The sequence below is a fragment of the Hylobates moloch genome, unplaced genomic scaffold (assembly GCF_009828535.3).
Source record: "Hylobates moloch isolate HMO894 unplaced genomic scaffold, HMol_V3 SCAFFOLD_12, whole genome shotgun sequence".
NCBI classification, from domain to species: Eukaryota; Metazoa; Chordata; class Mammalia; order Primates; family Hylobatidae; genus Hylobates; species Hylobates moloch.
In genome coordinates, this window is record NW_026652287.1 from 38,289,717 (window position 1) to 38,302,010 (window position 12,294).

The 12,294-nt window shown below is 51.4% G+C and overlaps 1 protein-coding gene across 8 annotated transcripts in view; it reads left to right on the forward strand.

The window, feature by feature from the left end:
- The window catches only part of ZC3H4 (zinc finger CCCH-type containing 4), a 48,463-nt gene that overhangs the window by 13,529 nt on the left and 22,640 nt on the right, over window positions 1-12,294 (forward strand). For 6 of the 8 annotated variants that reach the window (XM_032169357.2, XM_032169358.2, XM_032169360.2 and 3 more), the window contains 3 exons: window positions 5,837-6,056; window positions 6,363-6,473; window positions 10,190-10,412. In XM_032169357.2, the coding sequence (XP_032025248.1) occupies window positions 5,837-6,056; window positions 6,363-6,473; window positions 10,190-10,412 (554 nt within the window). Of the gene's footprint in view, window positions 1-1,080; window positions 1,113-1,166; window positions 1,508-5,836; window positions 6,057-6,362; window positions 6,474-10,189; window positions 10,413-12,294 lie in introns of those variants that run through there. The other 2 variants (XM_058425829.1, XM_058425830.1) reach the window with 2 other exon arrangements.

Genomic DNA, 12,294 nt, shown 5'->3' on the forward strand with positions numbered 1-12,294 from the left:
GGCAACATAGACCCTGTCTTTAAATTATTTGTAGAGACGGGGGTCTCACTGTGTTGCCCAGGCTGGTCTCTAACTCCTAGGCTCAAGCAGTCTGACAGGGTCTCACTCTGTTGCCCAGGTTGGAGGGCAGTGGTGCAATCATAGCTCACAGCAGCCTCGACCTCCTGACTGAATCGATCCTCTCGCCTTAGCCTCTTGAGTAGCTGGGACTACAAGCACATGCTGCCAGGCTAATTTTTGTATTTTTTGTAGAGATGGGGTTTCCTCATGTTGCCCAGGCTGGTCTTAAATTCCAGGGCTCAAGTGGTCTGCCTCCGTTGGCCTCACAAAATGCTGGGATTACAGGCATGAGCCACTGTGTCTGGCCTCTACCTGTAGAGTCTTCAGTATGAATCTCTAACTTTATGATTATTTAAAAACATAACTACAGGCTGGGCGTGTTGGCTCACACCTGTAATCCCAGCACTTTGGGAGGCAGGAGTTCGAGACCAGCCTGGCCAACATGGCGAAACCCTGTTTCTACTAAAAATACAAAAATTATCTGGGCGTGGTAGCAGGTGTCTGTATTCTCAGCTACTCAGGAGGCTGAGGAATGAGAATCGCTTGAACCTAGGAGGCGGAGGTTGCAGTGAGCCGAAATCACGCCACTGCACTCCAGCCTGGGCGACAGAGTAAGACCCCCGTCTCAAAAGAAAAGACAATAAAACAAAACAAAAAACCTTACTACAAAACTTATTCCTAACAAGATTAACAATTAATATCTCAAATACCCGGGCTGGGTTCAGATGGCTCTGATTTCTCCTACCGTCACATCCACCGGTAGGTGTCTTCGTATCTAGATGCCAGCAGTGGGTAGACTGTCTTATGTTAAAGTGAGGGTGTGGGGTACTGGATACAGATGCTGATGGCTGGACTTCTCTTTGCCAGTTTTGTGCCTTACTTGGGTGGTTGCCATGGCGTAGGCACGTTACCATGGAAATGGCATGACAGAGCAGGCTGTGATGACACCTGAGAATGCTGAAGAAAAGGAGACACAGTGCACATTTGTTCTTGGTTTCTAGTTGATGAACCTAGGTAGTAAGGACACTGAAAAGCATGTGTGAGACCCAGAGGTTTATTTCAAGAATTTCCTGGCTCTGAAAATCCCTCAGTGAGGTTTCCCCTATGGCTGCTTCATTATGTCCTAACTCAAGGGAAGGTCTCGGGAGCCTTTCTTAGGCATGAGCCCTGAGCTGAATTTCTAAAGCAAAGGCCCTGCGCCTTCACTCCTGCTAAACGACTGTGCCGCAGAATCGGACTTGGGGATCCTGGACTTCTGCATTTAGACTGGTTGTTAAACATTTGAAGAGGCAGCGCCTCCTTGTAATTTTTGTAATTTTGTCCCTAGTTAATGGGTCATTCAGAGCCTACCCAGGCAATTTGTTGAGAGTCTGGGCAGTTAATGATCATAACCCTGACCTTTACATTAACCTAGCCGCCTCTTATCGAGGGCTCTCATGATCTTAAGGTAACAGCTGCTGTTCCCATGAGTTTCCATCTTTTGTGTTGTACTTTGCCTTTTTTTTTTTTTTTTTTTTACTCTTGTAAACCAGGTTGATCCATAAACCCTGGGCCCCTTTCAGCTTTCGTCCAACCCTCTTGTCTAGAGAGCTGCCATGTTTCCAAGCTTCATTTCTGTAAGAAGCCTTTGTTCCTTCCCAGGGCTCAGCTCTCCCTACGCCCTTTTGTCTTGATTAGCCACTTGGTGGCTTCTGGTACTGCCTAGATTAGAGCTGAGGAAGGGGAGATGTTGCTTTTGTCAGTTTTGTCAGCAGGATGGGTTGGGAGAACGGTGTATGCATGGTTGTGACCAAGTAGAAAGAACTTGTTGACCAGCAGTCAGCAGTGTCCGTCAGGGAGAGCTGGCTGTAGCTTTCTTTTTTCCTTTTCTTTTTTTTTGAGATGGAGTTTCGCTCTTGTTGCCCAGGCTGGAGTGTAGTGGCATGATCTCGGCTCACTGCAACCTCCACCTCCCAGGTTCAAGTTCTTGTGCCTCAGCCTCCTGAGTAGCTGGAATTACAGGCACCCACCATCGCGCCCAGCTAATTTTTGTATTACTGGTAGAGATAGGGTTTTGCCGTGTTGGCCAGGCTGGTCTCGAACTCCTGACCTCAAGTGATCTGCCTGCTTTGGCCTCCCGAAGTGCTAGGATTACAGGCATGAGCCACCACACCCGGTCTGAACATGAAATGTCTTTACCAAGCACTGTTTTTGCCAAGTCCGTGGTGTGTGCTGAACCCAGCATGCTTGTGGGCCCTGTGGAGTTGGCCTATTCCTTAGAGTGGGCGTCCAGATCTGTTCTTTGACCCAGGGGGAGGAGCAGCCAGCTCTGAAAATGGAAACTGAAATACCCAGGAGCTTCGTCCAGGAGGTACGGGGCAGGACTGGCTCAAGGCAAGGCGTTGGCCTCTTCCCATTTCCTCAGGGGGGCCAGTTCCAAGTCGGTCTCCCAGGGTGGTTGCTTTCCTGTCCCCAAGGGCTCTGGGCAGCGGACCGAGTGCAGCCATGTCGGGCGTTGCCAATCCAGGCTCTGGGAATAGAGTGCTCCCTGCACAGGCCGCCACGGCAGGCTTTTCTCCTGCTTGCTTGTCTCAAGAGGGTTTGGCAGGTCTAGATTGAAATGATTAGCGCGGTGGGGCTTCCCCCACTTTTCTTGGGGGATTATGTCGAGGTCTATTAAGCATGTTCCCTCGGTATTTAATCCCACTCTGACACGGATTTTGCCGGCAGTCTGTTAAGTGGCATCGCTGAAACCTGGTTGCTGTTTTGTCGAGACCGCCTTTGTGCCGTCGCGCCGGTGGCCCACGGGATTCCCAGTTGGCTTGACTTCCTTTTTGCTTTCTGTTGAACAGAGTCTGAAGAATATAGTCAAGACTTAGTGCTCACGCAGGACGTTTAGCTAGGAGGGCATCTCAGCTGTCCTGAGGGGGGACCCCCTGAGGTGACTGTGGATAGAGGTTAGCTCAGGGCTCGGAGGGGCTTGAGGGCATGACATGGCCGGATGGCCCTGAGAATGCAGCGATCTGTTTATTGTCACTGTCTCAGTGCCCCTTCATCAACTAGCAGCAATTTAACAACAACAAAAAATCCTATGTATTTCTCTGCCTCTTTCAACTCTAGGGAAACAAAATTTCAAGTAGTCACTGCCTGTTTTGTGAAAAGTTGTATGGTTGATTCTCTTTGAGCCCAGATGTGCCTGGAGCTGTTAATATTGATAATGTGCAGAATCCGTCTTTGGCTCAGGTCTTTGTAGGGTGGATTTGAATGCTGCACTTCTCTACCTTGGTGATTGCTTTCTAGAATCATTCTGGATGATGGTTAAGGCTCTTGGAGTTCCTTGAATGGTCTTTTGTCCTCTGCCCGCAGGTGTTAGATGTAGAGTGGATGTAGAGTAGCCTGTACCTTCGTCCGAGCCAGCGGGCGGCATCAGGACAGGGAAGGAGGCCTCAGCTGACCCTGGGCAAGACTGTTGCCTGCTGTGCCGCAGTGTTGGACATAAGGGAGGGCGTGCTGAGGCTGCCACCCACTCCGGCTCAGCTGACCCAGCCCTGATGATCAAGCACCTGCCTTGTGAACCAAGTTTCTTGTCAGTGTAGAAAAGGAGGTAGTCAAGCAACCTGGCACAGATATGGTATTTAAAATATTAGTGGCCTGGGTGGTGATCATGTTCCTCTCAGCTTTATCCCTTCTAGACTTAAGTGTCGAGAGTAATGTTGTTCTTAGCTTTTCTTTATGGAACCCCAGCATGTACACCTCCAGTCTGTCCCGGGCCTTCTCCCGCTCAGTCTGTCCGTCTCTCCCTGAATTTCTTTTGAGGTGTGGCCCTGGCCCACCCCCAGTATTCCCATCAAGGTGCCATCTCCCAGTGTCTGCACAGCTCCCGGCGGCGGGAAGTTTGCCATGTCACTGAGTAACAGCTTCTCCCTTGGGACAAAACCAGTTTTCCCAGTCATGTGGCCCTTTCGGTGTGGGTGAGGCGTCCAGTGAGGACTTTGCTCCACTCCTGGTTTCTGTGGGCCGCACCCCAGCGGGAAGGCACCTCCCTTGTCAGGACTGCAGCCTGTGCCCCTGCCCCATTCCAAGTTTGCTAGTCCGGGAAGCAACACAAGGTGCATATGGGTCAGGTCACCTGTGTTGCCTTTGAAGCAGCAGAAAGAGTTTTGTGTCCTGCATTCTGTTTCGAGAGTTGCCCTTGACCTCTGCCCAGGGGTATCTGTGGGGCTGGGCCACTTGGGTTTGAAATAGAACCCATCCCCTTTGAACTGGGAGTGAGAGTTCACAGAAAAAGCTGCTTTTGAGGCGTTCCTTGATGTTTGGGTAGCAGCCCCGAGGCAGACAAAGGGAGGGACATAAGTGAAAGGACAGTGGAGGGTCCTGGGAGGAGTCTGCCACATGCCCTGGAACCTTCAGGCAAACACGCCTAATGCACTGGCTCCCACTTGGGCAGCTGCGGGCCTTTCCGCAGAGATAGCTCCATTTGTGGCTAACCTTTTGGGGCCTGGGCTTGTGACGTTTCCTCCTTACATCACTTCTCTTTGTGTCCTAGTTAATTGAGACGGAAGGATTTGGATGCTCTCACGCAACCTTTTTTGTGGTCATTCATGGGGAACGTTGGGAGCTTTTTAAAAATATTCAAAAAAATTGTTTTTTTCCTTTACCAACTCCTGTACTTGTGAACACTGTGTCTGTGGATTTGGCTCAAAAACTGGATTCTTTTTCCAGCCTCCCCCTCCTGAACCCAATTTCTTCCCTCATTCCTACCCCACCCCATAGATATTTACATATGCAGAATGTCCCCTGGGCAGTTTCTGTCATGTTTGGAGAGCACTTTTAAAGTCCTGGAGATTGGGGTGACATGGGGGAATTGGAAGAGTGTAGGATGGGGAGCGAGAAGGGGTTCCAGTATCTGGAGGTGAGTCAGAGGAGGGAGAGAAAGCAGGGCCGGTATCATGTGAGGCCCTCAGGAGGGGCCTGGGATCTGCCCCCCCTCCTCCAGCTGCTCAGTGTTTGCTTGCCTCTAGCCCAGAGTTGTGGGACTGATGAGGGTGGGTCAGACCTGGTGACCTGGGACTCTGAGCCTGTTTCCAGCGGTTCTCATGGGGCTTTTATAATAAAGTACTTTGAGGGTTCTCAGGCCACAGCCCAGGCCTGCCTGTGGGTGGGTCCCAGGTAGCTTGGGGCCACCCCTGGTTCAGAACCAAGGCCCTCTCCACGGTGCACTGCCACCGCCCTCAGCCTCAGGTGGCACTGACGCCCAGCTCACTGGGGCCCGGGGCCCAGCAGGCCATCCTGGGCCTGGGAGGGAGGGGATGCGGGTCTGTGCTGCCTGGGAGAGGTACTTCTGTGGTCAAGCAAGGTTTAGAAGTGCCCCAAGTGCTTCACAGCAGAGCTGTGTGGGTTTCTGGACTGTGGGGCTTCCTGGAAGTTCTGCAGCGTTAAGCACTGTGAATCCCCAAGATGGGGCTCTTCCCACTTATGTGACCACAGCACCTTGTCGGTTTCTTCTTCTAAGAACACTAGTCCTGTTGGGAAATCTGGCGTAGATGTGTCCCGGTGTTAGTGGTAATGCCCTTAAACTCCCACCCCTCCCCCAGCCAGGTTAGACTGGAGCAAGCACAGTTCTTTCAGGGGGAGGTTAAGGGATGGAACAAGAGGCCATGGCCCCCATGTCCTCCCAGGGTCTCACTTCGCTCATAGCAGTCAGGCCCTCGGTTCCTGTCAGCCTTGGCCAGCCCAGAGCCCTAGGAGGTCTCCTCTCAAACCCTGTGTTCATGGTGGGATTGGGGTTTGTTTGTAGGGAAGATGGAGAGTTGGAAGAAGGCGAATTGGAAGATGATGGGGCAGAGGAGACCCAGGATACCTCCGGAGGGCCCGAGAGAAGCCGGAAAGAAAAGGGGGAGAAGCATCACAGTGATTCGGACGAGGAGAAGTCCCACAGGAGACTGAAGCGGAAGCGGAAGAAAGAGCGGGAGAAAGAGAAAAGGAGGTCGAAGAAGAGGAGGAAATCCAAGCATAAAGTAGGTCCGAGATTCACTGGGACCGCCACTGCCTGGCATCGGGCCTGGCTGAGAGCCCCAGGGGCTGAGCTTTTGCTCTTCGCCCCAGAGGGCACTCTTAATGCCTTTGCTCTCAAATTGGATAAAGACCTTTTTAAAAAGAGTTGGTAGCTTATGCTCCGTTGCCACTAAGTGCCCCAGGTGAGGTGTTTCAGGTGAAGCGGAGAGCTCTGCGGCACATGCCAGCATAGTTTGTCCTGAGGCTGACTGTGCCCGAGTGGCCCGCCTGCAGCAGGGTTGCTGAGTCTCCTTCCCCTGTCATTACAGCGCCATGCTTCTTCTAGCGATGACTTCTCTGACTTCTCAGATGACTCGGATTTCAGCCCCAGTGAGAAAGGGCACCGCAAGTACAGAGAGTACAGCCCCCCGTATGCGCCGGTGAGTGACTGGCGTGCCCTTCTGAGTTCTGGGGCCGGGAGGAGTTCAACTGCTTGTGTTTCTTGAGCACTTGCTGTGTTCTGGGCATTTTATGTGACTTTCAGTCCTGGGCCATCAGGTATTAGTTTAATCCCCATTTTATGAGTGAGGAAACTGAGACTTAGACAATTTCAACAAGGCAGCCTAGACAACAAAGTGAGACCCCACAAAAAATAAAAAAATTAACCAGGCATGCCTGTAGTTCCAGCTACTCAGGAGGCAGAGGTGAGAAGATCCCTTGAGCCCAGAAGTTTAAGGTTGCAGTGAGCTATGATCAGCCACTGCACTCTAGCCTGGGTGACAGAGCAAGACCCTGTCTCAAAAGGAAAAGAAAATTTCAACAGGGTTGCCCAGCTCTGAAGTAGAGGAGCTGGGATTTGAACCCAGGCCCTAGCTGACCTCCATGAGGCATGCTCTCGAGCCTCCTCTGAGCGGCCTTAGCAAGGCCCTGTATGTCTCAGAGAAAGACGCTGACTGGTCCACGTCATGGCTGACTGGCTTCCATTGTTCACAAATGACCTTTTTGGGAAATTGGCAAGAGAATGAAATGTTCCCAAGTGGCCAGTAGGCAGAGGTTAGATACTCGGCCAATGTCGCTCTCCTTTCAAGCAGCAATTTAAATTATTTGTTCTGTTTGTATACCATTTCTTCCCCCAGAAAATCCCATAAGAGAAAAGCAAATCATCTTTTTTTTTTTTTTTTTTTGAGGCGGAGTCTCACTCTGTCGCCCAGGCTGGAGTGCAGTGGCGCAATCTCAGCTCACTGCAAACTCCGTCTCCTGGGTTCGCGCCATTCTTCTGCCCCAGCATCCTGAGCAGCTGGGACTACAGGCACCCGCCACCACGCCCGGCCAATTTTTTGTGTTTTTAGTAGAGACAGGATTTCACCATGTTAGCCAGGATGTCTCCATCTCCTGACCTAGTGATCCGCCTGTGTTGGCCTCCCAAAGTGCTGGGATTACAGGCGTGAGCCACCGCGCCCGGCCGCAAATCATCTTATGATTACTTTACCCAGTATTCGTTGGCACCTGGGTGTCTGGGTTTGGATGAGAAATGTTTTGTCTTGTTTATTTATTTATTGAGACAGAGTCTTGCTCTGTCGCCTAGGCTGGAGTGCAGTGGGGCAATCTCGGTTCACTGCAACTTCCACCTCTTGGGTTCAAGCGATTCTCCTGTCTCAGCCTCCGAGTAGCTGGGATTACAGGCATGCACCACCTTGCCCGGCTGATTTTTGTATTTTTAGTAGAGACAGGGTTTCACTATGTTGGCCAGGCTGGCCTCGAACTCCTGACCTCAGGTGATCTGCCTGCCTTGGCCTCCCACAGTGCTAGGATTACAGGCGTGAGCCACAGTGCCTGGCCAGTTGAGAAATGTTTTAAAGTTAGTAGGTCTTCAAAGCTGTCCCAGGTATCCCATGACCCAGCATCATCCATCACAACAAATGATTCATTGTCTAATACCATAGTTGAGATTGATCTACTGGTGTAGGTTCGGCCTTCAAACCTGAGGGGGGGCAGGAAATGGAGGGAACATTGCGTGCTTTTCATGAACTAGAGCTGGAGGCATTTTAAAGATTTGCTAAAGTACTTGTATGTGTGTCTGTGTATCTAGCTGTATTTTGCATTGTCCTGTTTTTCTATAATATGGATTTTTTAAAATTAGTGGGCTTTATTGTTTGTTTATTTATTTATTTATTGAGATGGGATCTCACTCTGTTGCCCAGGCTGGAGTGCAGTGGTGTGATCTCACCTCACTGCAGCCTCGAGCTCCCTGGGCTCAGGTGATCTTCCTGCCTTAGCCTCCTAAGAACCATGGGCCGCCACACCAAGGCTAATTTTTGTACTTTTGGTAGAGATGGGGTTTCAAAATGTTGCCGAGGCTGGTCTCACATTCCTGGGGTCAAATGATCTGCCCGCCTCGGCCTCCCAAAGTGCTGGGATTACAGACATGAGCCACCATGCGCAGCCAACTTTTTTATTCAGTCATTCATTCGTTTAGAGATGGGAGTCTCACTCTGTCGCCCAGGCTGGAGTGCAGTGGCACAATCTCAGCTCACTGCAACCTCTGCCTCCCAGGCTCAAGCGATTCTCCTGCCTCAGCCTCTCGGGTAGCTGGGATTACTTGTATTTTTAGTAGAGACAGGGTTTCACTATGTTGGCCAGGCTGGTCTCGAGCTCCTGACTTTGTGATCTGCCTGCCTTGGCCTCCCAAAGTGCTGGGATTACAGGCGTGAGCCACCACGCTTGGCCCAACTTTATTATTTTTTTAATTTTAATTTTAATAATTTTTGAGACGGAGTCTCACTCTGTCGCCCAGGCTGGAGTGCAGTGGCGCAATCTTGGCTCACCGCATCCTCTGCCTCCCGGGTTCAAGTGATTCTCACACTTCAGTCTCCCGAGTAGCTGGGATTAGAGGCGCCTGTCACCATGCCCGGCTAATTCATTTTGTATTTTTAGTAGAGACTGAGTTTCACCATGTTGGCCAGGCTGGTCTGGAACTCCTGACCTCAAGAGATCTGCCTGCCTGGGCCTCCCGAAGTGCTGGGATTACAGGTGTGAGCCACTGTGCCTGGACTTTATTTTAATTTTTTTGAGATGTTGTTTTGCAGTGTCACCCTGGCTGGAGTGCAGTGGTGCAATCTCCGCTCACTGCAACCTCTGCCTCCCGGGTTCAAGCAATTCTCCTGCCTCAGCCTCTCAAGTAGCTGGGATTACAGGTGCCCACCTCACACTCGGCTTTTTTTTTTTTTTTTTTTTTGCATTTTTGCATTTTTAGTAGAGATCGCATTTCGCGACGTTGGCCAGGCTCGTCTCCATCTCCTGACCTCGTGATCTGCCTGCCTCGGCCTCCCAAAGTGCTGGGATTACAGGCATGAGCCACCGCACCCAGCCCCCTGACTTTATTTTTTAGAGCTGTTTTAAGTTTATTCAAAATTGAGCAGGTAGTAGTAGAGTTCCCTTCTCCCCTTGGACTGCCCCCTTCCCTGCCTCCAGTTTCCCATTACCAATGTCTTGCATTGTTGTGGTAACTTTGTTACAATTGATGAGCTGGTATTGATACATTGTTATTACTTGGGGTTGTGTAGTTCTTTGGGTTTTGCCCAATACACACTTTATTGTTACATATTCATCATTACTCCATTGTCTGGATATACCAGTTTGTTATCCATTTACCTGTTGAAGGATGTCTTGGTTGCTTTCGTTTTTATGAGTATCTTTAACTTCTTCTAGTACCACTTGGCACTGCCATACTTTGGAAAGCGTCATTTGAGACGGCTGTCTAGTCTGGCTGCCAAGCAGGCCATTTATTGAATTCCAGGGCCCTAGGAAAATTGTGACTGAGCAGCCCCCGCCTGCTTCCCAGGCCCCTGTCCGTGTGCTTGCCCTGCATCCCTGGGAAATGCTCCCTTCTCCTCCCCTTTGTTTATCAGGGATCGGGGGTCTGTGGTTCTGTTTTCTTTCTAGCTCTGGCCCTTTATGAAGAACAGAAACACTTGGGCCGGCTGCTACTCCCACTCCCTGGTATGAGAACCAGTCCCCAGAGGGGCTGGGGACCAGCAGTGCAACCCTGGGACAGTAGCGACAGACATGTTCGTTTAGGGAACCCTGGGTATCTTGGTAGTCTGCACCCGTGGCTGTGGGATCCGGCTCACCTCTTCTCCCCATCTCTGGGACGTAGTCCCACCAGCAGTACCCACCATCGCATGCCACGCCCCTGCCCAAGAAGGCTTACTCCAAGATGGACAGCAAGAGTTACGGCATGTACGAGGACTACGAGAACGAGCAGTATGGGGAATATGAGGGCGACGAGGAGGAGGACATGGGCAAGGAGGACTACGACGACTTCACCAAAGAGCTGAACCAGTACCGGCGTGCCAAAGAGGGCAGCAGTCGAGGCCGAGGTGAGCCCCACCCTGGCAGTTTCTCCTCCAGGGCATTGGAGCCACCCGGGTCAACCCGGGTGGCCTGGTCTCACAGAGCCTCAAGTTTGGTGACTTAGGGTTGGGATAAGTGTACAAAGAAGGGCCGGGATCTGCATGTGCATGGCACAGGAGACCGTCGAGATCACCCGCTGGGCTGTGGTTGGGGTGGCACCAGGCTGGTGTGAGGCAGGGAGAAGGCCAGTGTGCCCGAAAGGTCACTTCTTGGTCAGCTGTGGGGGGAGAAGGGAACAGCTTCTCTCTCACCTGGGCCAGGGTCACTGACAGCTGGCTGCCACACCCCACAGCAGTGCTCCCCCATTCTCCCAGCCCTGTCACCTGACAAGGTGTGACTGCAGTCTTTGCCACTGCCACACCTCTGAACCTTTAACCTGTGTCCTTTGGGAGGAAGGTGGAGGAGGCTTGAGAACCAGAGACACAGTAGCCCTCACTAGCCTCTTAGAACATATCTCTGTCAACGCAGTGGCTCATGCCTGTAATCCCAGCACTTTGGGAGGCCGAGGCTGGCGGATCACCTAAGGTCAGGAGTTCGAGACCAGCCTGGCCAACAACAGCAACAAAAAAGAACTGTCGAACCATCTCCTGCCAGAAAGACTGCCCAGCCTGAGAGTGGCTTTTGGAATCTTCCAGTGCAGGGGTTCTCAGATTTGTGAGCCCTGCCTGAGGCCCAGCTTGTTGAGTAGCTGTTCATTCATTCTTTTTTTTTCTTTTCTTTTTTTTTTTTTTTGAGATGGAGTCTTGCTTTGTCGCCAGGCTGGAGTGCAGTGGCGCGATCTCAGCTCACTGCAACCTCCACTTTCCGGGTTCAAGCAATTCTCCTGCCTCAGCCTTCTGAGTAGCTGGGATTACAGGCATGTGCTACTACGCCGTATTTTTAGTAGAGACGGGGTTTCACCATGTTGGTCAGGCTGGTCTTGATCTCGTGACCTCGTGATCTGCCCGCCTCGGCCTCCCAAAGTGGTGGGATTTACAGGCGTGAGCCACTGCGCCCGGCCCATTCGTTCTTCTAGCAGTCTTTCTTGGACACCTCCCTGGGGCAGCCCCTGTGCTTTGGGGAGATCCTAGATCAGTGCTGTCAAGTAGAAATAGATTGGAAGCCACCATGTCGTTTACATTTTCTGGTAGCCACATTTAAAAAGTGAAAAGGACACTGGATAGTCCCAGCTACTTGAGAGGTGGAGGCGGGAGAATCACTTGAGCCCGGGAGTTGGAGGCCAGCCTGGGCAACACGACGAGATCCCATCAGTCTTTTTTGTTTATTGGGAGACAGAGTCTTGCTCTGTCATCCATTCTGGAGTGCAGTGGCACGATTTAGGCTCACTGTAACCTCCACCCTCTGCCTCCTGGGTTCAAGCAATTTTTTTTTTTTGAGACAGAGTTTCACTCTTTTTGCCCAGGCTGGAGTGTAATGGCGTGATCTCGGCTCACTGCAACCTCCGCCTCCAGGGTTCAAGCGATTCTCCTGCCTCAGCCTCCCAAGTGGCTAGGATTACAGGCGCCTACCACCATGCCCGGCTTTTTTTGTATTTTTAGTAGAGACGGGGTTTCACCATGTTGGCCAGGGTGGTCTCGATCTCTCGACCTCGTGATCCGCCCACCTTGGCCTCCCAAAGTGCTGGGATTACAGGTGTGAGCCACTGCACCCGGCCAGGTTCAAGCAATTCTTGTGCCTCACTCCTGCAAGTACTACTGGGATTACAGGCATGTGCCACCACGCCCAGCTTATTTATTTATTTATTTATTTATTATTTAATTAATTTTTTTGAGATGGAGTCTCGCTCTGTCGCCCAGGCTGGAGTGCAGTGGCACGATCTCGACTCACTGCAACCTCCGCCTCCTGGGT